At 40.8% G+C, this 24,838-nt stretch overlaps 1 protein-coding gene across 2 annotated transcripts; it reads left to right on the plus strand.

The window, feature by feature from the left end:
- IMPACT (impact RWD domain protein) lies at window positions 1–23,938 on the plus strand. 2 transcript variants are annotated; one of them, XR_007245515.1, is made up of 10 exons: window positions 1–120; window positions 2,929–3,057; window positions 6,690–6,742; window positions 8,381–8,443; window positions 15,342–15,427; window positions 16,725–16,853; window positions 17,814–17,908; window positions 20,246–20,421; window positions 21,750–21,823; window positions 22,273–22,325. XR_007245515.1 is itself a non-coding variant. In XM_048508306.1 (10 exons), exons 1-10 carry the CDS (start codon window positions 16–18, stop codon window positions 23,825–23,827), a joined length of 858 nt encoding a protein of 285 aa, XP_048364263.1. In that variant the 5' UTR covers window positions 1–15; the 3' UTR covers window positions 23,828–23,938. The 2 variants fall into 2 exon arrangements, 1 of the variants encoding a protein (XP_048364263.1); XM_048508306.1 differs by lacking the exon at window positions 20,246–20,421 and adding an exon at window positions 23,795–23,938 and having other exon boundaries at window positions 22,273–22,363.
- Window positions 23,939–24,838: the final 900 nt, after the last annotated feature.

The raw sequence follows: 24,838 nt of genomic DNA on the forward strand, positions 1-24,838 counted from the left end.
CCGCCTTTCTCGCGCATGCCTTCTAAAGAGCTTTTCTGCGGGGAGCCTACCGAGACTTGGGTCAGTTTGCCTCCTCTCAACCCAATGGCGGCGACTGACCCGGAGACGGCCCAAAGACAAGTGAGAACGCCACTCCCTGCGGCAAGGAAGGGAGTTGTTGAGTGCGACTCTTAACGTCTCCTGTACGAGTGCTTGTCTCAGTTTTAAGGTTGAGGGAGAGGAGACCATTTTTTTTGTCGGTTTACTATAGGAATTTAAGGTATTTGATGAGATTTGCGGTCGTTTCGTTTGCAAAGCAGTTTAAAAACAGGAGTCTAGTGGCACAGTGAGTCAGCCCTGACTTGGATAACCCAGGTTAGCCTGCTCTGCTGTCTTCAACTCTGGGAAGGGAAGAAGGGTCAGACCTGGTTAGTATTTGGATCGAGACCATCAAGGAAGTCCCAAAGATGCTAAACACACAGGCAAACCATCACCAGAAGTCACTTGTCTTGAAAACCCTACAGCAGGAATCCCCAACCTTTTGGGGGATTCCAACACTTCACAACAGGCACAGCAGCAAAATGCTGCTACAAAATGGCTGCTGCAGGAGGCGGAGCCAGCCACAAAAGGGTAGCTACATTTTAACTTCAGTAATGTTGGGTAGTGTGCACAAAGATCTCTTTGTGCACTGGCAGCAGCTGCCGAAGCAGGGTTTTAAAAAAACTGCACAGCCAATCAAATCTCCAATAGTCATTCAGAAACCTCGCTGAGTAAAAACCCTCTCTAGCCCCACTCATTTCCTTTTTTTTCCAGTTGCACTGTTCTGAGTTAAACATGAATATATATTGGTAGTGACAAATTAAAGCCTATAAAAGGGCATAGAAAAAAAATATATAATTTATATATATATAAAATAGAAGTCATGCATCCATGGTCTATAATTTCTCTGTCTTTGTTTTCCAAGTAAATGCGGCTGTGATACAGGGATCGCTTTGTGTGCTTTTTTCTTCTCCTCTGTAGTGTGTGGTTTGGCTTGCTTGCTGAAGTCCTATCAGGCATGTTAGTATAGTATGGGTTGTTGTAGCTACTCTACATTCCACATGTGAACTTAATGTCTTCCTGGCCCTTTGAACTTTACAATTCAATCCTAAGTATTGTGGGAATGGATCAGAATGTTTATTAAATTGTTTAATTAAGAAACATGGATTAAGTTATAGAATCAAAGAAGCTAAGAATCAAAATGGAGCTTCTGTGTAAGTGACCAGCAGAAACCTGCATGTTTTAGCAACAGGTCAAAGGAATGTCACCAGGTTTCTCAGTGAATATGCAGGCCACCAGGATAACATCTTTGGTATCTTGGCATAGAGGGGCTACGTGACAGAAGACAAGATGCATTTTGTTACCTTGTTTTCTTGGTTAGGTTTTTGGGTTAGAACTAGCTAAACCAATGTGATTAGTTAAATGGGAACAAGTGTTTTTCTATATAGTTAAATGAACACAAATGATAAATGAGATATTCACATGTATTTGTATTTCACTATAATTCTATTGTCTTAGAATCATTGTATAATTGTTAGAATCATGTTTTAACATTTCATGCTGGGGAATTGAACAGAGAAGTTTTATGATCCAAAAGAATGTCCTGCATACCTTGAGGGCATAGCTCTCTCTCTGAGAGCCAAACTCAGAGAACGGGTTTTTCTTGAAGACAGTGAGCTAGCTTTTATTACTATCCTTTGTATATGCATAGAGGCCATAAACTAACAGCATGTAGCGTTTGAATTACAGAAAGAATGCAGCGTGTGACGTAGAGTAAGGGGATGGACTGTGTGACGTTTTTGCATCTACAAAAATTCAGGTCTTCCTCTACTGGCCGTGTCTCTCGCTTGAGAGCACCAAGGCCGCTCCTTCGGGAGAGGTCACCTCCTGTAACATTCTAAACATTGTATTGGGGTGCCTCTCCTTCGGGGGAAGGTCACCTTCTTGACTTATCTGTATTCTGTAACCTTCTAAATGCAGTGCCTCTCCCTCTGAAGGAGAGTTTATATTCTGTAACTGATCTAAATTCTGCTAAGTAAAACTGTCTGTTTGTTTTCTAATGTCAGATGCCTTTTTGCTTTTATTTCTAACTTAGTTTTTCTTAAAACTAATCTTGCTGTGTAGGACCAGAGAAGCGGCTCTGGCCCCACAGTATGTTCACTTGGAATTAAGTGTGTTAACCTGTTCCTAAGTAGCCGCTTTGGCATAGGCCAAGTTTCTGCTTACATTACTGTAGTTAAAGAATAGCAGCCATTCCTCTCTAGATTTTAAAGCTTGTTGTGTACCAAAATCCTAGAGAAAGTGCTAAGCTCAACATGGATGCATTGGGACCATTCCTTGTGGTCTTCAATATTTTACACAGTTTTGTCAACAGTGCTGAGAACATGGGAGAAACCAGTACTGTCACAACAGCACCAAAACTGAGACTGAGGTATGAATCAGGAAATTTGAGACTCACTTTGGCCATTTGGCTTTAGACAAATCAACCTCAGTCTCCAGCTGCAATAGGGTCATTGTGTATCTTAGCACAAGATAATTTAAGCAAAAGTCTCTGAACCCTCCAAGACACAATGTATATGCTAAATATTTCTGGATTCCAGCACACATTCAGATTGCACTCTTGTATTTGGGCTGCAAACCTTACACTCAATTTTATGAGTCATACCCATTAGTAGAAGTGCAGATGTTTTGGGGTATAACACTGCAGTACCAACTACACAGAAGTGACTTTATATAATCCATTCCAAAATTTGATAAAATGAGTTTGTAGTAGTGTATTTCAAAGGAAAAATAGTGCATTTGGATATTGATGAATAAGTTTCATGCCTTGCTGTATTCACCAAAATTTTGGCATGTGAGTAATAATACAGTGAACAAGGCAGAATAGCTTAACTTCATTGTTTCTTTCAGACAGAAGAAATTGAAGCCCTGTCTGCTATATATGGTGATGAATGGTGTGCTGTTGATGAAGATGAAAAAATATTCTGCATTAAGATCAGTGATTGTTTGGAACATCCAACATGGACTCTCTGTCTGCAGGTAGGTTTGTTGTTGCAAAATTTGGCTTAAACTTTGCAATTTAAGAATCTTTACTGGGGATCCTGTAATCTGGAGCCTTGTTTAAGATTCAAGCCTTTTTGATACCTGTATATATTACTGTGTGATTTTTTTGGTCTCTAGTCATTTTCTTTTAAAAGGTAAATCTGTCTCTCTCAGCCAAAGGGCAGTGAAACTTACTCTGTGAATAGGATTGCCAAACAGGCCTGAAGAGAACTATCCTGTCGCTTTAATAGAGGGTTAATGTGTAGAAATGGACTGCTGAAGTTTTTCATGCTATGGAGGTAAATAACACCTTTTAAAATTGCATATTATTCATTCCCTATTAAAGAGACACAGCATTTTTTTCTTCTAGATCAGGGGTAGGGAACCTGCGGCTTGAGAGCCGCATGCGGCTCTTCTGCCCTTGCACTGCGGCTCCACGAGCCGAGCCTCTGGCCCCATCCTTGCCCACCCTGCAGGCAGCAGGGTGGGCGCACCAACTGCCCGCGGCCGGCTGGGCCGCGCCGCGGGCTTCCCCTCTCGCCTGCCCCATTGGAGCGGGGCGGGCGCTTTCCCGGTGGCCGGCGAGGCCGAGCCGTTGGCCCCATCCTTGCCCGCCCTGCAGGCAGCAGGACGGACGCATCCATGCGCTTCTCAGAATGAGCGGAGTAAAAGGTAAAAAAAGCCCAATATATACAGTGTTATCTTTATTTTAAATGTCAAAAATTATTTGCCGCTCCAAGTGTTTTCTTTTCCCGTGGAAAACGGGTCCAAATGGCTCTTTGAGTGTTAAAGGTTCCCTACCCCTGTTCTAGATAGTTGGCAATCCTATCTGTGATCCCAGAATGGGTATTAAGCCACTCCTCGCCCTGCTCCCACTGCTTAATAGCAGACTTTTTTTGAAACTGAGCAGAGAAGCAGTTTGCGGTAAGCCGAGGGGGGGGGGGGGGGCAGGAGTTCAATGGAAAAATTCCACTGTGTTTGTCATCATATCTTTAAAACATTGGCTTCAGAATATAATTCTAATCTTTTTTCTTCTCTTGACATCCATAGATTAGGCACAATAGATCTGACTGAATGGGAAAAGTTGTTTTGCTTTTGGTGTTCAGTTAATCTTGGAGGAAAATCTCTGCAAATCAAGTTAGCTAAATTGGATGTAACTGAGCAAACTTGATTTCGTTGTAAAACCAAATCACCAGTTAGGCAGCTTTTTTGCTCATCATACACTGAGATCCTCTCCCCATTTTGTTTTTGTTGTGAAATTAGTCTACGGTTACATGCAAACTTACAGTCTGTCTCGAAACCAGAATTGCAAACTGTAATCACTTGTGGTTTGCAGTTCTGGTTCCTGAGCAAATTACATTTTGCATAAGAATGCTAATATTTTAGAGATGGTACAGACAGACCAGGCAGTGTCCAGGAATCTGCAGGATTTTAATGCCCATTCATATTTTTCTCTGTGTCTCTCTTGCTGCTGCGGTGACTGCAGAGGCATTGGTACCAGCAATGGAGCATCCACTTGGCTGTTTTCTCCACGCTTTCCTTGTCTTGCATTCCCTACCCACTGCCACCACCCCCCTTTGAGGTCTTGTTGGGCTTTTTGTTTTAAATTGGCAATTGCTATATTTCTATAGTTGTATAATAGTAATCCATTGTAATCTGCTGCCATCATTGAGTCCCTCTTCTGAATTCCTTCATTCTTTCAAACAGGCCTTTAATCCTTTTTGCAGCTGAGGTATAAGAAATGCAACATTCCTTTTTATTTCTGCAATGGAAGGGGCTAGAGAATTACTAAAAAAACCCCTGTGAATTTAGATGAGTTATTAGGCCACGGCAAGATATCATTATAAGGTTATTGGATGGCAGCAATTTAGCAATTTTAAAAAGCCTTGTGGTAGTCTAGGGGGAAATGGTGACTGTGGGGGAACTGAGGCAAGGAAAAGACACCAATGTGGATGGGACCTTAAAGTGCACACCTGTCTGTCCATAGGTGAACAAAGGGACATTGACAGTGATCTTTTCTGAAGGATCAAACCAGGTTTGGGAAAGATTACATCTAAGTGGGATAGTAGGAGACAGCATTTGAGTGAATATTTATATTCCAGTGTGAATGCCAAATAGAGCAAAACCTGGAAGCAAACCTGGAAATAAATTCTAACAATTGAATTTAGGCATTTTGTTTCCTTTACTTCCTTTTATAGCACAGTGTAAGAATGCAAGAAATCTTAGTTTTAAAGTGTAACCAGAAATGGCAAGCCAGGCTTGGAAGAATTAACTATAACTGTAATAAGAAAAAACACAACTGGATAGTTTCTTGGGCGGTGATTCGGTAAACCCACGTCACCCAAAAAATTCTTATCAGTTTTTTTCGTTGCTTTTAAAAAAAAACAAGGAAAAAATGGGCTATTTGGTAGAGCTGAATTAGCTGGTGCTGAAAAAGCTGAATAGGTTTAGGCTCCACTCTTTGCAAGGGATGAAAAATTCTCCTCACTGCTGCTTCTCAAAGCCACAGTGGGAGAACTAGAATTTTTTTCTGGTTGTGGTGGGTTTTCTGGGCTGTATGGCAGTGGTCTGGTAGATCTTGTTCCTGATGTTTCGCCTGCATCTGTCCTGAACCTGATTTTACTGAGCACAATTGGTTGTGCTCAGCCCTTGTTTGTAAGAAGATGGGACACAATTCAGGCTACAAAACAACACAAGCCACACCAAAGGGCTGTTCAGTTGCCTAGGGGTCAACCATCAATTGGTGGTGGTGGTGGGACTTCCACAAGGAAATAGAAAATGTAGGAACATCCTACACAACATTAAAATGTCTTTGTGTATATCAGTTATTTTGTTTGATAGGGAGAAGCTATGATACAAATGGCAGCTGATCAGTATCTCTTTCCTCGGTAGTTTTATAGCTTTTTATTCTTGCATGAGACTGAACCCCTTAAGGCAAATGTAAGCTTCAGTCTTGTGTAACTTAATTAAAAAACAGACTCTTTGTGGACCACCAAAATATTCTAAAGCTACAAAACAGAAGTGCATTTTCAGAATCTTTTCACAAACATTTATTATGCCTTGATCCTGTGTGTGTACTCTTGCTTAATAACATAACAATTGCTGGCTAGATTAGACCAAAGTCCAGCATTCCTTGCCAGAATACTAGTAATCAGCAAGCATTTTGGAAATCCCCCCAAATTTTGTCTGTGATCCATCAATGAACCTTAGTCTTCATTCTTCCCACTGCTATCTAAGGTTGAATTCAGGCTAAAGTGACTACTAATTGCCCATCACCACTGCGGACCTGGCTGGTGTCATTCCTCAGGGTTCTTTGTCCCCAGAACCAGCATCTAATAGATATCTAATAGATATCAGTAAAAGGCAGGAGTACCATTAGGTAGTTGCTCAATATCCTGATTCATTGTTGTCTACTCAAAAGTTAGTCCCTCTTTATTCAGTGGGACTTACTTCCAAGCAGCGTTTATAGACTTGCAGTGTAAAGGGAATGTTGGTGTCTGGTTATTAAAAAGCCTGTTAATTTATCAGATCTGTTCCGAATGCTAAGGATTGCTTTTTTTCAGCAGGATTTTGGTGGGGTGGGTTGGGGTGTGTAGCTGTGTTGGTTATTTACCTTTGAAATCTTTCAGGTGATCCTACCTCCTGAATATCCGACTACAGCACCGCCTATTTATCAGCTTAAGTAAGTGAAAACTCTCATTTGGAATATCTAGTTTCCTGTGCATTTTCTTTCCATTGCTCTCATCTGGCAATATCCATTATTTTCACAAGCTAGCTGTGTACACTAGCAATCTACCGTTTGAGTAAGGCCATCTTGATCCTTCTTTTGGCTGTCTGTCCAATCTTTTACATTCCTTCCTGAGGCACAAATAAAAGTAGCCCCTCCTATATGAAGTGCACATATCAAAAATAGTTGTAAAACTTTTATTGAGTACAATTCATTCAGAAAATGAGAGCTTTTCACCGCTTCCTGCCAGTGTCTGTGGGGAATGTGTCAGCAGCAACAGCAGGAATAGCTTTGCTAGACATGGCATAATGTCAGTGGACTGGGGAGAAAGATGTGGTCCATTTGCTATCAGTTGTTTTACAAGCTCAGGGTCGCCAGTGAAGGGTCATGGGTCAGTAGGCAACTGGAATATTCTGTACGTATACTACCACACTGCTTTGTTTCAGGGCCAGATGAGAAGCTTCCTGATCATTTTACCCCTAATCTCAATAGGAATAAGCATAGGAGCCTCAAGTTGGTTTCTGGGAAGAATGGTCTGGAGGAAGATAGTGTAAAATCCTAAATGGGAATATAGTTTGGACACTTTTTCAACACAGCCATTTTTTTATGAAGAAGAATTAAAAAACTGCAAGCCTGAACAAAATGAAAAAAAGAAGCGTGTTGTTCACATAATGTTTCCTGAAAGGAGGCTAAAATTTCCACTCAGGTCGATTATACACTGGTGCTGTGTCCCACAGCAAGCATGTGATTCCTGCAGGGCAGAGATTCTTGTACTGACACCATTAAAATTGTGTTGGCGGAGATCCCTGATGCCCCTCTGTCTGGATCAAGGGCAAAGGGTAAAGGTTGGTTTGCTTTTTAAATTACATTGATATTGTGGAGGCTGCATTATAGCTTTTAAGGGAATTTTAAGGGAAAAACCTCCCATCAATCCCTGAGAGCAGTGGGGAGGGGGAAATTGACAGCTAATTTTCCCCTTAAAATTCAGTATCGATATAAGCAGTATCGATATAAGCAGTATCGATATTATCTTTAAAGGGTAATATCAATATTTCCTTTTGGATTTCACACTCTTTCCCTTTGAGCAATGTGGGGGTAGGTGATCGTGAGCTGTGTGGCACACAGTGGGACAGCTCCAGTGGTGGGATTCAGCAGGTTCGCACCACTTCGGCAGAACCGGTTGTTAAAATTGTGCTTGTATACAACCAGTTGTTAAATTATTTGAATCCCATCACTGGAACTGGTTTTTAAATCCTTTGAATCCCACCACTGGGCAGCTCCTTGTGTTTAAACCCCATTGTGGAGGGACTGCGGGGCTAGGAGCCCTGTGGAAAGTGCTTAATGCATGATGAGCCTCATACTCTGTCCATGTCTTTTCCTCCTTGTCCTGACATCACTTCTTTCCCAAATCCTTTGTTCCCATTGTTCTGCTGAGATGATTGCTATCTCTTTTACATGAGATAGGAATGGCTGAGCCTCTGCATATTTGTAGTTTGCCATAGTATCTAAGCTCCAACATTCCTGCAATTGTTGTTGACTTAATGTGAAAGTAATTTAGAAATGTCATAATATGTACATTCATTTTTATTTAAGTGCTCCTTGGCTTCTAGGACAGGAGTATGCAGAAATAGCAAATAACCTGGAAGAAATCTATGAGTAAGTAGAACACGTAAAATTGGGCTGCTAGCTCTGAAAAATATTTTTTAAATTTTCTGCACTTGTAGTTTTGTAAAATTTATATTTTATTCGTCACAACAAGTCTATGAAATAATTATAATACCCCATCTAACAGAGACTTGAGCATGCCATGTATACTTACATATTGAATGTTTAAGTTGCAGTTCCTTTTAGTGATGCATGAGTTACTATAACAAGATTTCTTAACAGGGTAATGCTAAGAATGTTTTCCTGAGAGTAAACCTGTTTAGGATTGCTTTCTAAAGCAGCTATATCACAGTGCACTGCTGTGTTTGAAGCAATAGATTGTACAACTGTTGGAAATTTGTGGATAGGTTTGATTATAATGCTGTGAAGTTGAGCGGAGATGAGATTCCAAGATTAATGGTTAGGAACAGGGACACCTATTGTATCATATAGCTCACTTGGGTATGTTGGGCTAATCACAGTCTCTTAGTTTAATCTACTGTGTTTCCCCGAAAATAAGCTCTATCATGATTCTTCAGGATTTTTGGAGGATGCTTAAAATATAAGCCCTCCTCCAAAAATAAGCCCTACCGGTAGTTACAGATCACAATAGTGGACAATGCCCTGTGCTCCCTGCCAGTGAGGATGCAGCTTGTGTCACACGTGTTGGGGGAAGCAACAGGTTGCCGAGAGCCCGACTTAATGAATTGTGAAGATACTGTATTTCCCCAAATATACGCCCTACCCCGAAAATAAGCCCTAATACATCTTTTAGTGCAAAAATTAATATAAGACCCTGTCTTATTTTCGGGGAAACACGATATCTCTTAGGGCTGTTGAGGATAAGTGGGTAGGTCAGAAGATGAGCCCATATAAGCATCTTGGTTCCTTGGAGGAAAAATGGGGTAAATACAATAAATAAACATATAATACAGATTGCTTTTAAAATTGCTATTATGCTTTGTTTATAAAGTGTACTGTACTACCAGACCGTTTAAAATGATTCAGCAAAGCAAGGAAAACATGGTATAAGCTTTAAACAGCAAATCAAAGCTGTGCTGGTATGGTGTGAAAAAGAAGTTGATATCTTTATTTTCAAAACGGCTTTTGAACAGCTTTGATTTGTTATTTAAAATGATTGGTAACTTGTCCTGTTTTACTATTATACATCATGACTAGGTAAGTTATCAGGAGTTGTAATATGCCATCAGACCCTCTGCAACAAATCCCTTGCTGCTTATGAATTAACACAGTATAGGTTTACAGAAATGTGACAATGTGTGTGTTAAATACAACTGGAAGAACGTAGTCTAACAGTCCTTGGCATAGTTACACCTTTCTAAGTCCAAGGACTTCACTTAGTTTAGAAGGGTGTAGTTGTGCATAGGTTTACATTGTCAATTTAGACAGCGTGGCATCATCTAGAATGCAGTACTTCTATTTGTGGCTGAGAGAGTTCTAGGAGTGTATGTATGCCACTTTTGCAGATAGCAAGAAAAATGATAATTGTGTGCTACTTTTAAAATAAGTACTTTGCCCTGGTTTGTCTGTCTGATTCTCTTTTCCCCCAAAATTAAAATAAGTCTCAGTTTCAAAGCTACATCTGCACAAATGTTCTGTGGAATACTTGGTAGCTTTTTAAGCATGATTTGTCATTTGAAGGAAGTGCTTTAAGACAGCAATTCCCAACCAGTGCTCCATGGAGCATTTGGTCCTCTGCAAAGCATTTCCATTTGCTCCGCAAAGAGATTGGAATAAATATAACAAGATCTCAAAATTGTGAATTTGTGCAGCTGTGAACTGTATCGTTAAGTATCAGTAAGAAATTATTTAACTTGGGTGCTGTGTGGTTTCTGGGCTGTATGGCCGTGTTCTAGCAGCATTCTCTCCTGACGTTTCGCCTGCATCTGTGGCTGGCATCTTCAGAGGATCCTCTGAAGATGCCAGCCACAGATGCAGGCGAAACGTCAGTAGAGAATGCTGCTAGAACACGGCCATACAGCCCGGAAACCACACAGCACCCAAGTGATTCCGGCCGTGAAAGCCTTCGACAATACAATTATTTAACTCCTACAGCATGCTGTGAAGCAGTGTAGATAGCAAGTATTAAAGGCTGAAATGTATGTCATGTGTCACCTCAGTCAGCTTTGCCTGCTTGCAGCTTCTTTGCCCACAAACTGGCATGTTTCACAAGACTTGCATATGGCTTCTTATGTCCTTTCCAATACTTGGCCAATAAAATCTTTTGCTATATGTATAAGAGTGACAACTTGCAAAATACAGTTAGATAAAAACAGCTAAGAATGCACATACATGCTTTTGATATAAGGGCAACAGCAGTGCTCCTGGACAAATTTCTCTGCTGAAAAGTGCTCATTGACTCAAAAAGTTTGGGAATGTCTGCTTTAAGAATCTGCCTGGACATCACCGACCTGGTAGAACTCCATTTTAAAAATGCAAATTCTGTTATGAAATGTTTTTCATGCAGGAATCCAGCAGGTGGCAGTAATGTGGGAAAAGTATCTTGAAATGTGAACTTGTTTGCTGGGAAATCAAAGTTTCATATAAGAGAGAGTGATTTCTTTTTCAGTCTTCATGATATGATGAGATCTAAAATTCAGCCGTTAATGTTCAGAGAGTGACCAAGACATTCTTAAGGACACTAATACAGTTGGAATTTTTTTAAGTGTCACCAACAAGTCCTCATGTGCATTACAAACTGTTTCTGGAAACTCCTCAGTTTCCAAATAAATTTGCCTTTGTGATGAGAAGGCTGCTGCAAAGTGCAGAACCAATGCTGTGGTTCTTTGCATTGTGACCATGGTGTGTTAAAAATTCTCTAGGTCTCACACCTGATGGGACGAAGTTAAAACTCAGCACCATATTATTCTATTAAAAAAAATTATTGTTTTTCATCGTATAAAAACTTAATACAAAAAAAAAAGAAAAAAGGAGAGGGGAAAAATAAAAATAAATGGATCTACATTAATAACTAGTGGAACTAACATGCTGATTACAATTCAAAATATAAAAAAGAAAAAAGAACAACATTGATATGTAAATTTGGCAATCTCTTCATACTAACACACTTGTTAAAAAGATATACATTAATTCATGTACTTGTACATTAAAATCATATTAGTAGAACAAAAACTTAATAATATTTTGTATGTTATAATATTTAAGGTAAGTCCCTCCATTTTCTTTCAATAAATATTCTAGGCTTCTATTCAGTTAATTTTACCATACCAAAGTATTATCCCATTTTAACTTCCCAATTCTCTTAAGTAGGAACTCCTTCAAATTTTCATATAGAGGCAACCATTGCACTTACTGTAATTGGTAAATAAATTCATATTAAAATTATATATGTTATAAATATATGCATTATTTTGTGTTCTTTTTCATCAAAATCATATTAGTAAGACATAAACTTGTGCTTAAAGGATACCAAGTACCATTTTAAATAATAAAGAAAAAAGGAAAGAAAAAAAAGACAGGTTTAGTACATAAGTTTGGCAGTTCCTTCAAACTATCATACTCATATAATTAATTCCTATGGGTATTACATATCGTTATCTACCTAATATTTTAAACATTTCAGTGTTAGTTAATATCCAGGCTTTTTATATCTTCTAACATAAGGAAAAAATAGAACAGGTTTCTCACTGCATTTCCAGCATACACTTCAGTCTTTTTCTTGCATTCTTGTGGGTGGTAGATCTTTAAAATATCCTGGAGGTTTTTTCCCTCTGGAGACTGTTTTTGACATTTAAAAGGAGTCTGTCCATTTTCTTGCAGTTTCCTGGGTAGCTGATTGTCAAAAGGCAGGGGTGAGGGGTGCCGCAACAGGAACACTTCTTCACACTGATCTTTTATATGTTCTGGTGGCTTTTCTCTAAAGTCAAACCTGGAGTCTTCAGAGGGACCTTCATCTGTGAGACGTGTGTCCAGCTGTTTTACTTGATTTGCAGTTTTTATGGGTATTTTCCCTGTAGATAGGAGCACTTCTGAAGCAAGTCAGATTTGTCTATTATATTCTGCTTCTTCTTTCAAAACAATTTGTCTTATAAAGTTAGGCTTTCTTTTCTTCAGGAGTATGTTCTGTAGGTCTTGAAAAGCTTAGTATATCAATCTTCCTTGCAACTAATGGTTCTTTATAAGTCTGCTCAGTATCAAAGATCTTCACCAATGAGGGTATCTTTTTGTAGACTCTCCACATTCTTTTTCAAGGCCTACTTCATCTGTTGTTTCTGAATTTTTAATTATAGTCATGGTCAAAGCTAGTTCCTGTATGGAATTCTGAATTTTTTTCCCCAAATCTTTATATGCATTAAATTTTGATTGTTTAATTTCCTCTTTTAAACTTCTAAGATCTTTCATATTGATCTATGATTGTCTTATCTGCTGAGAGATTGATAAAAGCCGTTTGATTGTCTCTGCTGAGTTTATGGACCTTTAAAGATAAAAAGATCAGAATTGAAATTCTTTCTCAGAACCACATGGTGGCAGCAACGTTTTCAGAACGTTTCTCAATAGTTCACATGTAACATCATAGTTCCAGGAAATGCTTGTTCATTAAATTAAAAAGTGGGGTTTGAAATAAGAGTGTTTCTTGTTCCCACGGTTCAGTAACAATGGTATTAAACTATCTCCAGCTGAAAATCTTTAAACAAATCTCAGCCCAAGCTTAACCCAGCATACCTCCAAAATCTTTTACTTTTGCAGAAGGGTTTCTCAAATGCTTGTAAATCACTCCAAGATCCCTCATCACCGTTACTTACTGCCAAAAGAGGTTACACGTATCTTCTCCTTTATTTCCCCAGGTAGGTACTTGTCAAGGAGCCGCGTGGCGTAGTGGTTAAATGTTTGCACGTCCACTCACACGGTCAGCAGTTCAAGCCCCCTGTGGGTCAGATATCCTGGCAGCTGGCTCATGGGTCAACTCAGTCATTCATCCATTCCTTGGTCGGTAAATGAGTACCTAGCACATAGCTAGTGGGTAAAGAATAGATGGGGAAAGCAATGGCCAACTACCCCACAAAAACGGCTTGCCTATGAAATCACTTCTCACAGTGGTACCCAAGGATCGGACACGACTGAAGGGGAAACTTTACCTTTACCTTTAGGTACTTGTCAAGCTGAAATGTATTTAAGTCCACAAATCTTGTATTTGCCAAGCCAAGTGTTTCTGTAATCTGCTCAAAGGCATAAGGCCTCATAACTGTACAGGACCAGTTCAGTAACTCCAAAACAAGAGATAAAACGGATCCCGAACAGAGATTTCAGCAAAAGGATCTCCCAAGTGCCCACAAATCACACCCAGAACTCTCTAATCACTGCACCTCACAGCCAAGAAGAGTTCCCCACTTCTTGTCAAGAGAATAAACAAATCAGCTATTTTTTTAACCACCGGTCTTGAATGCTTTTCAGTCTGAGAGTCCTGAAGCCCATTTAGTATAATTCAAACAAACTAAACCAAAAAAAGAGGCTTCTCTATTTTCTTTCTTGGCAGTACTAGAAAAGACCTTACAGCAGTTACAAAAGGAAACGTAAACAGGAGAAAGCAAAAGTGGGAAATTAAAAAGAAAAGGGTGGTGGGGATGAAGAGGGCTGTCTCTTCTGCTGAAATGGTACGCTTGCACTCACTGATCCTGAATGTTACCAGAACAAGTGGGTCAAAATAGTCCCAACTAGCCCACCTGTCAAATGAAAGGCCCTTAAAATGACCAAGGAGGCCAGAGTTAGACCCAACCTACTCTTTCGCCAGCTGTTTCTCCCTTTCAGTGAGTGCAGCCTGAAGCTAATGAGAGCTCAGACTGAACAAGACACCATGTCTTTACCAGCAGCACCATATTATTTATTTATTTATTTATTTATTTATTAGTTCCACTTTTATACCGCCCTCCCCCAAAGGGCTCAGGGCGGTTTATATCACAATAAAAAGCGGATAACAAAATAAAATACTAAAATTCATATCAGTTAAAAGCAGCGCTCCTAATTCATAGTCAGTTAAAACAGATGGCGTTTAGCCATTAACTCCTCAACTCCCCTGAGAGGGGAACAGCGGATCTTAGTTGTTAATGGGCACCTATCAGCAGCCGGCCTCCCCAAAGGCCCAGCGGAATAACTCAGTCTTACAGGCCCTGCGGAACTCATGTAGGTCCCGCAGGGCCTGGACAGTTGGAGGAAGAGCATTCCACCAGGCAGGGGCCAGGGCCGTAAAAGCCCTGGCCCTGGTGGAGGCCAGCCGCATCATAGAGGGGGCGGGGATCTCCAGTAAATTGGCCTCTGCCGAGCGCAGAGACCGACGTGGGACATATTGGGCCAGACGGTCCCTGAGGTACGAGGGTCCCAGACCGCGTAAGGCCTTAAAGGTTAACACCAGTACCTTGAAGATGATTCAGAATTCAACTGGGAGCCAGTGCAGACGGTGCAACACGGGCATGATGTGATCTCTAGAGGCACCGCCCGTGAGCAAACGAGCCGCCGCATGCTGGACCAGTTTCAATTTCCGGATCAACCTCAAGGGTAGGCCTGCGTAGAGCGAGTTGCAATAGTCTAATCTGGAGGTGACCGTTGCATGAATCACTGTGGCCAGATCCGCCTGGGAGAGGAAGGGGGCCAGCCGCCGGGCCTGGCGAAGATGGAAAAACGCAACCCGGGTTACATGGGCCACCTGGGTCTCCATAGAAAGAGACGAATCCAGGTGGACCCCCAGGCGGCGAACCGAGGGGGCCGGTGCCAATGAGACCCCCTCCCACACCGGCGGCTGGAAACCCTCCGCCCCCCCCGGCGACCTGGAATCAATGTGATTTTTACTGCATATGTAATTTAATAAGATGCTACAGACAAAATGTTTTAGGTATTTTCATAATATAATATACTTTCCCCCCTTCCTGATTTCCAGACAGAACCTTGGTGAAAGTATCCTTTATCTGTGGGTGGAGAAGATTCGGGAAATTTTGATAGAAAAATCTCAGTCGTCTGTTCCAGGTAATGCTCCATGACTTCTTCCAGATTTTGCTGGCTTCCTGGTTTCCCCTCAGAGGGCTGACATGTGATGATGTGATCCCTAGTTAGATGAGTGGGCAATTGAAGTAAGTTTCAGAGAAGGCAGTTGTTCCTTCTAATTTGCATTATTGCTAACTGGCAGAGGAACAGCAGTATGGGCCATGTGCTATCTCAGAAGCCCCTTCTTTGTGAGTGTGAATGAGTGCCAGCAGTGAAGATGTGTGGCCCCTTCTCTTTCTCCTACTGATTGGATGGCTGTTGTAGTAAAAGGGATCAGACACATGTCCAACTTGCTTGATGTTAAACCCACATTAGGTCCTGGTATTATCTGTTAGTATACATAAAGCCCCTGTAGCTAGCAAAAACTTCCTTCTGCCAACAAGGAGAAAATGTGTGCATTATGGGGGATTATAGAGATCTTAACCCTGTGTATACCAGGGCTGAGCTACAGGCCAACACTCTTCAGAAATGAAGTGTCATGAATCAGCTTGCTGAGACCACCTCAGATGAAGAGGGAGTCACTTTGAGAGCAGAGGAACAGCTGTAGGTAGAAGACATCTGATTGCGTCTGCAGCCTTCCAGCTGGGGGACTACAGCAGTGCCTGAGACTCAACAGTGATTGACTCACCAAAGTCTCTGGAACAATGGAGAAGGTGACTTCGATTAGAAATGCAAGAAAGATGACGCAATGCCTGGCTGCAAGCCCAGCATAGATCACTTCCTGACAGCAGCAATGAGGCAGAGCAAGGCTGGTGTATGGCACTTGGCTTGGAATGCCAGAACAGCCTAATACACAACAGCTGGCTCTGCTATCCCAGGGATATAAGGGCTTTTTAAAGCAGTACATTATACTTGGTGGTTGTAGGATTTTCTTTGCAACCACCTGTGTACCACCTGTGTGTCTCTGCTGTATTTCGAACTTCTGGTATCCGGACTTCTTGGACTGACTGACCCTGACTCAGGACTTGGATTGCTGTCTCTTATGTTGACATCTTGGACACTGATGGAACTATACTCAACCTTCGACTGCCTTACTGACCATGGTGCCACAACAATCTCACAGGCCAGGCTTTTGGCTCTTTGAGTGTTCAGGGGTGCACCCAGGCTTCCGCTCATGTAATATTTTGGTCTCCATAAGTCAATTGTAACTTGACGGCATGAAAAAATAATAATTAGGGTGTTGCTATTGGTCTCAGTCCCACCCAGGATTCTAACCATTTAGTTTGCTAGAACTCTGAAAGAGAGCCAGTAAAACTCGTATATACTTTTGTATCAACAGGACCAGATATTAAAAAAAATACTGAGGAAACTATTGTGGAGCATGAAGAAGACTTTTCATCGCAGTGTCAACAATTCCAGCAATATGCAGTTGCCACTCTGAATTTTGATCTTCCTGAAAGTGAAGAAGGTAAAGCAGCTGCTGCTGATACTCTGGTATATTCTTTACTCTAGCTCATGGCTGTATTGAAATATTGATGCGGATCTAGTGAATCAAATATGTTGTTCAGAATGTTGAAGAATTCTCACCCTTTATCTTGCTTCTTCATAGTGATACCTAATTTAAGCAGTGCTGCCCCAAATGAAAAGGAACATTCTTATCTCCTTCCCCCTTCCTGCTGCAGCCTCTTTTTCCTAGAATCAAGTCCTCAGAGATTAGTGGACCACTGGAAACTGTATTGGGAATGAAGAAGAGATCTAAGGTGGAGGATTGAGCTGGGAACCTAATTTAGATTGGGAAACAGCATTGTAGTCCTGATTCAAGTATCGCCTTGCTGCCTCAGATGTTTCTAAGAAAATATCAAAACATAGGGAGATGCTGCATCTAATGTTGTCTGATAGGGTAAGGAAGACTTGGGCAGGAGTGAAAGATCAGGAACAAAAGGATGGCTTCAATTATTCTTTAGGGCTCAATTCTTTGATGCAGGTGATTTAATGTGATTTAAATTCTTCTTTAGGGCTCTTTGATGCAGGTGATTTAATGAATAGAGGGTGGAGGGTCTTTTAGCGTGGAGACTGACTTGGTAAATGGTAAGGTGGAGAGGACAAAGGGAAATGATTTCAGATCAAATGGTCTTGCTGAATGGAGCAAACAAGCAGGGTTGTTACAGGATACATGGCAGAGATGTGTCGGGTATACTTAATGCCATGTGAGTTATAAATACTGGGCAGCGATATAGTTAGAAAAACTTAAGAAGTTGATATGGAGATCAACGAGAAGTCAGTATAGGGATTTAGACAGAAATGGAATCCATTATCATGGCTATGAGGAGAGAGGTGGTGTGGTTTTATCAGGGGCATCCTGAATCAATTGAAGGGGTGAGGTCACTATCTATGCTCCAAGTCTGAATTCTGACATTTTAAATTACAGATGAAGAATTACCTCCGATCTATCATGGAAACCCAATTACAGACCGAAGGAGCACTTTCCAGGCACACTTAGCACCTGTTGTGACCCCTAAACAGGTCAGTAATGTTCTCCTTTAGAAAATACTTTCATTCTTTCATCATCTGTTCGGCACTTGTATGAAAAATAAATTTAGCCATCATAGTATAAACAAACCTATTACAAACTATGACTGAGAATCTACTTATACATATTGTGCATATACCAGTGAAACTATCATCTTTTTCAGAGTATTTTATTAGTTTATGTGAGTTGTTCTCAAACTGCGAGTCAGGACCTTAAAATTAGGCTTGATGGTTCAGTAAACCCAAATCACAGAAAAACCCAAAAAAGCCATATCAGCTTTTTTCCCAAGTTTTTCTTTTACCAATAAAACCCCCCCAGGTGTATTAAAAAAGCTAAATATACTTGGGGCCAAAAAAGCTTTGGCTTTTTCAGTTTTTTAAATCTCTCCCCCTTCCCCTGCTATTTCCCCAGCCCATGGAGGCTTGGGAGCAAGTGGAGGAGAGGAGGGAGAAAGAGAGAGAGAGATCTCCATGTGTGCTGAATCAGCTCAGTGCTGCATGAAGGGTCTGTCTCCTACCAGTACTATTCAAGTCCAGTGGCGGGGGAAGGGTCAGCCAGATCCTGCATGTTGTGCTGAGTTAGTTCAGCGCCACATGCAGGATCAAGCCCCTGCCTGGCTTTGCCCACCCTCTTCACTCATCTGGTGTCCAGCAATGTTTCTGGATCAATGTAGCCTACAATAATAGCATCACTTGGCGAGGGGGGGGGGGGGGCACATGGTTCAATCAAGTTGTAGGGAGCAATACTGTTATTCTGTTGGCAACAGCACTCGATCCTCTTTGTAAACAGGTACTGGGAACCACAACAGAATTACTGTCACAGGGACTGAGTCCAGCCTCAAAACACTGAAAGGGCATATACTTCATGGGCGGATACATTTATGGGAAATGAATTGATGCCCTGTGTAGTGCATGTTATGGAAATTGAGTTGTGTTGACTAAATGCAAAGGCTATCCTGAGTTAGTGATGCTTCTTTTTCAGGCAGGTGTTGCATTGCTTGATAATAATTTTTGATAAACATGTTTTCCTTTCCAAAAGAAGGAGCCATTTAGATTTGCTACTTCAGCTGACAGAGTATCTTGGGCCAGCCCTATTAGTACAAGAGGAACAGTCAGTTCAGCAAGCATCCTAACAACAATTGCTTTTTCAGATTGAGGAATCATTTCTGGGAAATAAGCTAGTGAAAGTTAATCACATAGCTATGTCCCATGAAACTTAGCAGTTACTGACTTCAGCTGGGTTGGTTCCCTGTAGTGTTGTTTGAAACTACTGATAGTATGTGTTTCTTTAGGGCACTAGGGCAGGCGAGTGTACGAAGCAGTGTGATTGAAGCAGTCAATAACTAAAAATGAAACTAGAAGTCAGGTTCTTAGCATACTCTCCTATGGTCAAGTGTAGTATCAGCAGACAAAGATTCCTGTGACAAACACTTTTGGCCTCTGCTCTTTCTTGGCAATTATTCTGTTTATAGAGATTCATGTGGATTCTGGCTGTAAAGTTATACAGATGAGAGAACAATTGATAATCAAAGACTGGTTTACTCAATATTTAGTTTAACAACTCTGTGTCCTCTGGTTAGACTGCTTAGAAAAGTTACGGACTCTTCAAAAATAGAATTTTGCAACTAGATGAAACCTGAGAACCATTTGGTCTAAAATCATCTTAAATATTGCTGCATGTAGACCATGGAGAGTAGTCTGTTCTTAAAGTTAATGAAGTATCAAGATTTGTATCTGATTTTTTTAGTGAAATCTTGCAGCATACATGGACAAACTGAAAAAGATTAGAAACTACACCTATTACATGTTTTCTCACGTTCTAAGATTTGTACAAAGCATTTATGCACATGTATGGCTTTACGTAGGATCCTTAAACCAATCTTAGGATTTAAAAAAAACTGTTGAAGATCCGCTGCAGTGAAAGTTTTTTCTGTATTCTCTGCCACTCTTTTTTCAGATGAATTTCTGGGGAGGAGGGGTCAAAGGTTAGTGATGGAATATATAGAAGGTTTGTGTATAGAAGCTGCCAGGTTCAATCATCAGCATCTTCATCTAAAAGGACCAGGCAGCAGGTGATGTGAAAGCCCTGTTTGAGATGCTGGAGAGCTGCTTCCAGTCTGAGTAGACAGCGCTGACCCTGATGGACCAGTAGTCTGATTCTGTATAAGGCAGCTTCATGTGGGGGCATTAATCTCTTTAGTCAGCATATGCAGTTATATTTCAAACTTTAAAATGGATCCAAAAGTGGCATGAGATTGTATCTCACCAGATTTTCCACTGGCACAAGAAGAAACAAGGGGTGATCTTGTCTGATTCTATTCTTGCTTCCAGGTGGCTTTTTGTCCATGTGGATCTCATGGTCCGTGGAATAAGTTGTGGGAGGCATGGAAAGGGGTAGGAACCAACCCAATAGATCCAACAAATATGCAGTGAATACATCTGTACCCAGTTGTGTCAACACTTTTCCCTTTCTGCCTCAAATGCGTTTCTGGGGGACTGTGAGCATGGTTAGTTATTTACATTGGTTTCTATTTTGGCTTTATTGATGTTAATATTTTTAAGCAAGGGAAAACTCTATAAGTGACTTGGGGAGATGTTTTCAAACAAAATTCTCATTAGTGATGCTGTGAATCCGAGGTATGCTGTAGCAGTGTTCCTCTCTCCTACACAGTAAATAAATTTGCTGAGAAAGAATGGGAATACTGCAAAGATAAATATTGAAGATGTATTTTGATAACTCTAGAGAGATGGCTTTTTTTCTTTTGAATTAAAAGCAATTTGCTTGCCAGGCATGTTCTCTCTAGCTTTCACAGCTTTAATAATGTTTTGCTTAAAGTGGTATTAATTATGCATTGTTTATTAAAACAGTTTCTTCATCGCAGCATTTATCTACTACAGGGGAACAGGAGTCAGCTGACAAGAATAGAACAATAATTATTACGTATAAAGAGAAACACAAAAAAGACAATTGCTAATAACATTCCTACCTAATTCCTTATTGAGCTCTTAGTACTTACAGTTATAAACAGTACCTTAAAAGTGTAAGATGAGGACTAGAGGCATCTTGCTAGATTCCAGAGATTAACAAATTGGCATCCATAATATGTTGGGCACAAAGCATCTAAAGTTAAAGGCATCTAAAGTTGAAAGCATCTCAGACTGTCGTCTTCAGTTTCTGAAAACAAAATTGGGAAAAGACACAGGATCTGACCATGATCTGACCATGAACATGAGCCAGGATCAGAAACAATGGTTTATTACATGGATTGCTTTAACTGGTTTTGCCTGCATACTTCTTGGCCTAACCTTGGCTAGAATCAATGCGACACAAGCTAGGATGAGGAGTCAAGGCAAAGAAAGTGAAGGCCATGAAACCAACATTTGTCAAGTCAAATAAGGATTCGAATGATCATCTGAGAGTTGAAGTCACAGACAACCCACAGCTGATGGATTCAGACTGTGGCTGAAATGAACCACAGGAAGTACCATAGAACCACAGGAAATACCATAGAACCTAGGCTGGGAGTTCATGGATTCTGAGGTTCACATTGGAGCACTCCCTGCTGGTTAATATCATGGTGGTCTGTCAGAGGTGTTCTTTGTATTCTTGGAAAGAGTTGGGGTCAAGAGCAAATCTTTGCTGCACACCTTACACTGTGAGTTTGTTGTTAGGATTTTATTCATGTCTGTGGGCATCCTAAGGGCTGCATTTAGGTATATCTGTTCACAGGCATTCAGCAATTTTAGGATTAACTTGCTTTGCAAGTTAGACTTGCCTTGCAAAATCTTAATGTTTTTAATACATTTTAATAATTGTGGAAATCTCCCCACACAGGTAAAAAATATTCTTGCCCAATTGTATGAGAATAAGAAAATTGCCAGTGCTACTCACAACATATATGCATACAGGTGAGTAGGCGATTCTCATGATTTATCACAAAAAAGCGAACAAGATCAAAACATGGTATTGGAGTTGGTTTGCTTACTTTAACCAGATCTAGAAATAGAAGTAGAAGAAGAGTTTGGATTTATACCATACCTTTCTCTCCTTTAAGGAGACTCAAGGTGGATTACAAACGCCTTTCCTTTCCTGTCCCCACAACAGACACCTTGTGGGGTAGGTGCCTGCCTGCAAATGCCTTTCTGAAATGTCACACCTCTGTGCTGTTATAAAGCATGGAACAGGAATCTGGCAGTTGTTTCAACTTATGTATTCAAAGATTTTCTAGCATTTGGGAAACTGCAGGGGATTCCATGAATAAGCAGAATTGTTGATGTATGTCTTGTTAGATAACAACAAATATGTTAGACTAAGATGTATATCTAGATTCCTACCCTTCATTTTTCTTTGTTTTCAGGATATACTGTGCAGACAAACAGACCTTCTTACAGGACTGTGAAGACGATGGTGAGACAGCTGCAGGTGGCCGTCTTCTCCATCTCATGCAGGTAAAAGGAATCATTATCAATATTTTTTTCATTTTGGATCAAGATAAGGCTCGTGTCATAACTCTCTGAGAATGGGTATGTACAGATGCAGCTGTTTTTGAAAGCATTGTGTTACCTAAAGTGGTTTGACATAAGGGACATAAATGAATGAAATAAAATAAATACTGAAGATGAAGAAATCGTTCTGTGCTAGATACAGAGGTAAAAATAAAGTACCTTTAACCTCTTTTTAGAGGAAAATTATTTTCTCTTTTAGTAGATCTTCTGCTCAGGCAGTGTAGTGCACAATTCAAACAGTTATGTAGACCATAAGGGATTTTGACTGCTGCTGAGTAGTACATGGTTCCACAAGGCCCGTATAATTTTTTTGAATTTTGAAATTGGGGATGTCTTGTTGAAGATGGAGAGAGCTTGTTTTCTGCTACTCCAGAGACTATGACAAAGAGTATTCAAAGAGGATTCAGAGTACACGAAAAGGGATTCCACCTCAACATAAGGAAGAACTTCCTGACAGTAAGGGCTGTTCAACAGTGGAACGCACTGCCTCGAAGTGTGGTGGAGTCTCCTTCTTTAGAGGTTTTTAAACAGAGGCTGGATGGCCATCTGTCAGGAGTGCTTTGATTGTGCGTTCCTGCATGGCAGAAGTTGGACTTGATGGCCCTGTGGTCTCTTCCAATTTTCCTGTCCAGGGGACGTGAATTTCTCCTGCAATTGAAACACAAGTTCGCAGTATATAATAGAGAAACTGGAGGGAGGGATCATCTGAACCTGATAATCTGATTCTCCCCCACCTTGAGCTTCTTGTTGCATCCCAGAAAAAATGTGGAGAGTTGTTTCCCTGGGGATGGGGAGAGAGATCAGATCCAGCCATCTCCAGCTAAACTGCTTGCAGTGTTCTTGCTGGGACATGAAACTTGCCTGGAGGAGTCACAGCACCAACTCCCATGTGGAATGATGGCATGGGCTTCTAACTATGCGTCCTACGGCTCACGTATGTTACACACCCCAGCTCTATGGATCCTGTCTATGCGGCACTTGGCACTTATGAAGTTCTACGCACCCGTCACTCACAGGAATTTGGCTGCTACTACTAACTGCTTATGAAGGCCTGAGGGTAGGTGAAGCGCAATGACTTTTAAATTGAATTTGGTAGAGCGCGGCTTTGAAGTGGCTGGAACTGCGAGGGATTTGCGTTGGGTGGTGGTTTCCCTGAATAATGAGACCGGACAAACAGGTTTTTTTACCTCTTAATTTGATGCAAGGTGAGAGGAGATTTGGTTTGATTAATAAAGAAATAATGTATAATGTTTCGCCGGAAGTGTTCATATTTTCCTGTAGGTTTATCCGGACTGAGATTGACAGCGGCGAGTACTCATTGTTTAGAATACCTTTCTTGCATGGCAAAATGTTTCTGTAGCATTTCTACCGGGAATATTGAATGTTCACTTGTGTTTTGGTTTGTAGAATTAAGATGGTATGGTGGTATCTTGCTTGGACCAGATAAAACTTTTGAAACGCTATCAGCTTAACTGTGCTAGAAATATACTGGTGGAGCTTGAGGGCCCGCACTAATTTTACAACAAAGAGTTGATTACAGAGAGAATGACCCTAATAATAGTGCCTGTTAAGCTGAGTATTCTGTGATGCTGGCTCGCGAGCCTGGTGGCCACGATGCAATCATTGAAGAGACAGAATGCCCATTCTTGAATGGTTTCAAACATTTTCCTTTTAGAAGTTGCACCTTCATAATGTGCAAAGCTTCCTTTATATTTAAAAGTTGTTCATTAGAAGAGTGTCTTAAAGTAAAAATGTGTGAACATGCACACAGTTTTTTCTTTATTAATCATTTGTCCAAATCTCCCATCTGATTTTTGTGAGACTTGCTTAAGGTAAAATCTGAGAGAAGTACTTTGTTGGGGATCTGCAGAGTTAAATACTGGAGCAGACTCACCAAACCCTAAATATAGGTTATATTTTCTCTAGGTCAAATTGGAAGAGGTATGTTTTGAAGTAAGATACGCTTCTAGGCATGCATGGGCCTGATTTGGATTGGTACTGCTGTATCGGGGAGGGGGGGAGGGGCTTAGACTTCTTCCTCTGCCATTTGTTCAACCAGAAGCAGCTCTAGGAGGGTCTGTTTGCTGAGGATTGCAGGTTTCCTGATGAACTACAAATTGCATTTCCACAAAGGGCAAATAGTGTTTTTCACATTTCCCATAAAAGACTTTGCTGACCTACCATTTAGGTTTCCCTGTCTGTGTTTTGCGCTACTATTCAATTCAAGTACTAACAAAGTAAAACTTTACTACCGCCTACCAACCTCCTATCTTCTGCCGGTATCGAAATGCATTTGCCTATTGTGAACCTAACAACCCAGGGGAGCAGTAGATCTAAGACCCCTCTTTCCACGTGCCAGGGTTTTGAACTTTGGCTGCCTACATGCTTAGCGAGGAAATATAGAACATCTCAAAAGGG

Source organism: Sphaerodactylus townsendi, linkage group LG09 (assembly GCF_021028975.2).
Source record: "Sphaerodactylus townsendi isolate TG3544 linkage group LG09, MPM_Stown_v2.3, whole genome shotgun sequence".
In the NCBI taxonomy this organism is placed as follows: Eukaryota; Metazoa; Chordata; class Lepidosauria; order Squamata; family Sphaerodactylidae; genus Sphaerodactylus; species Sphaerodactylus townsendi.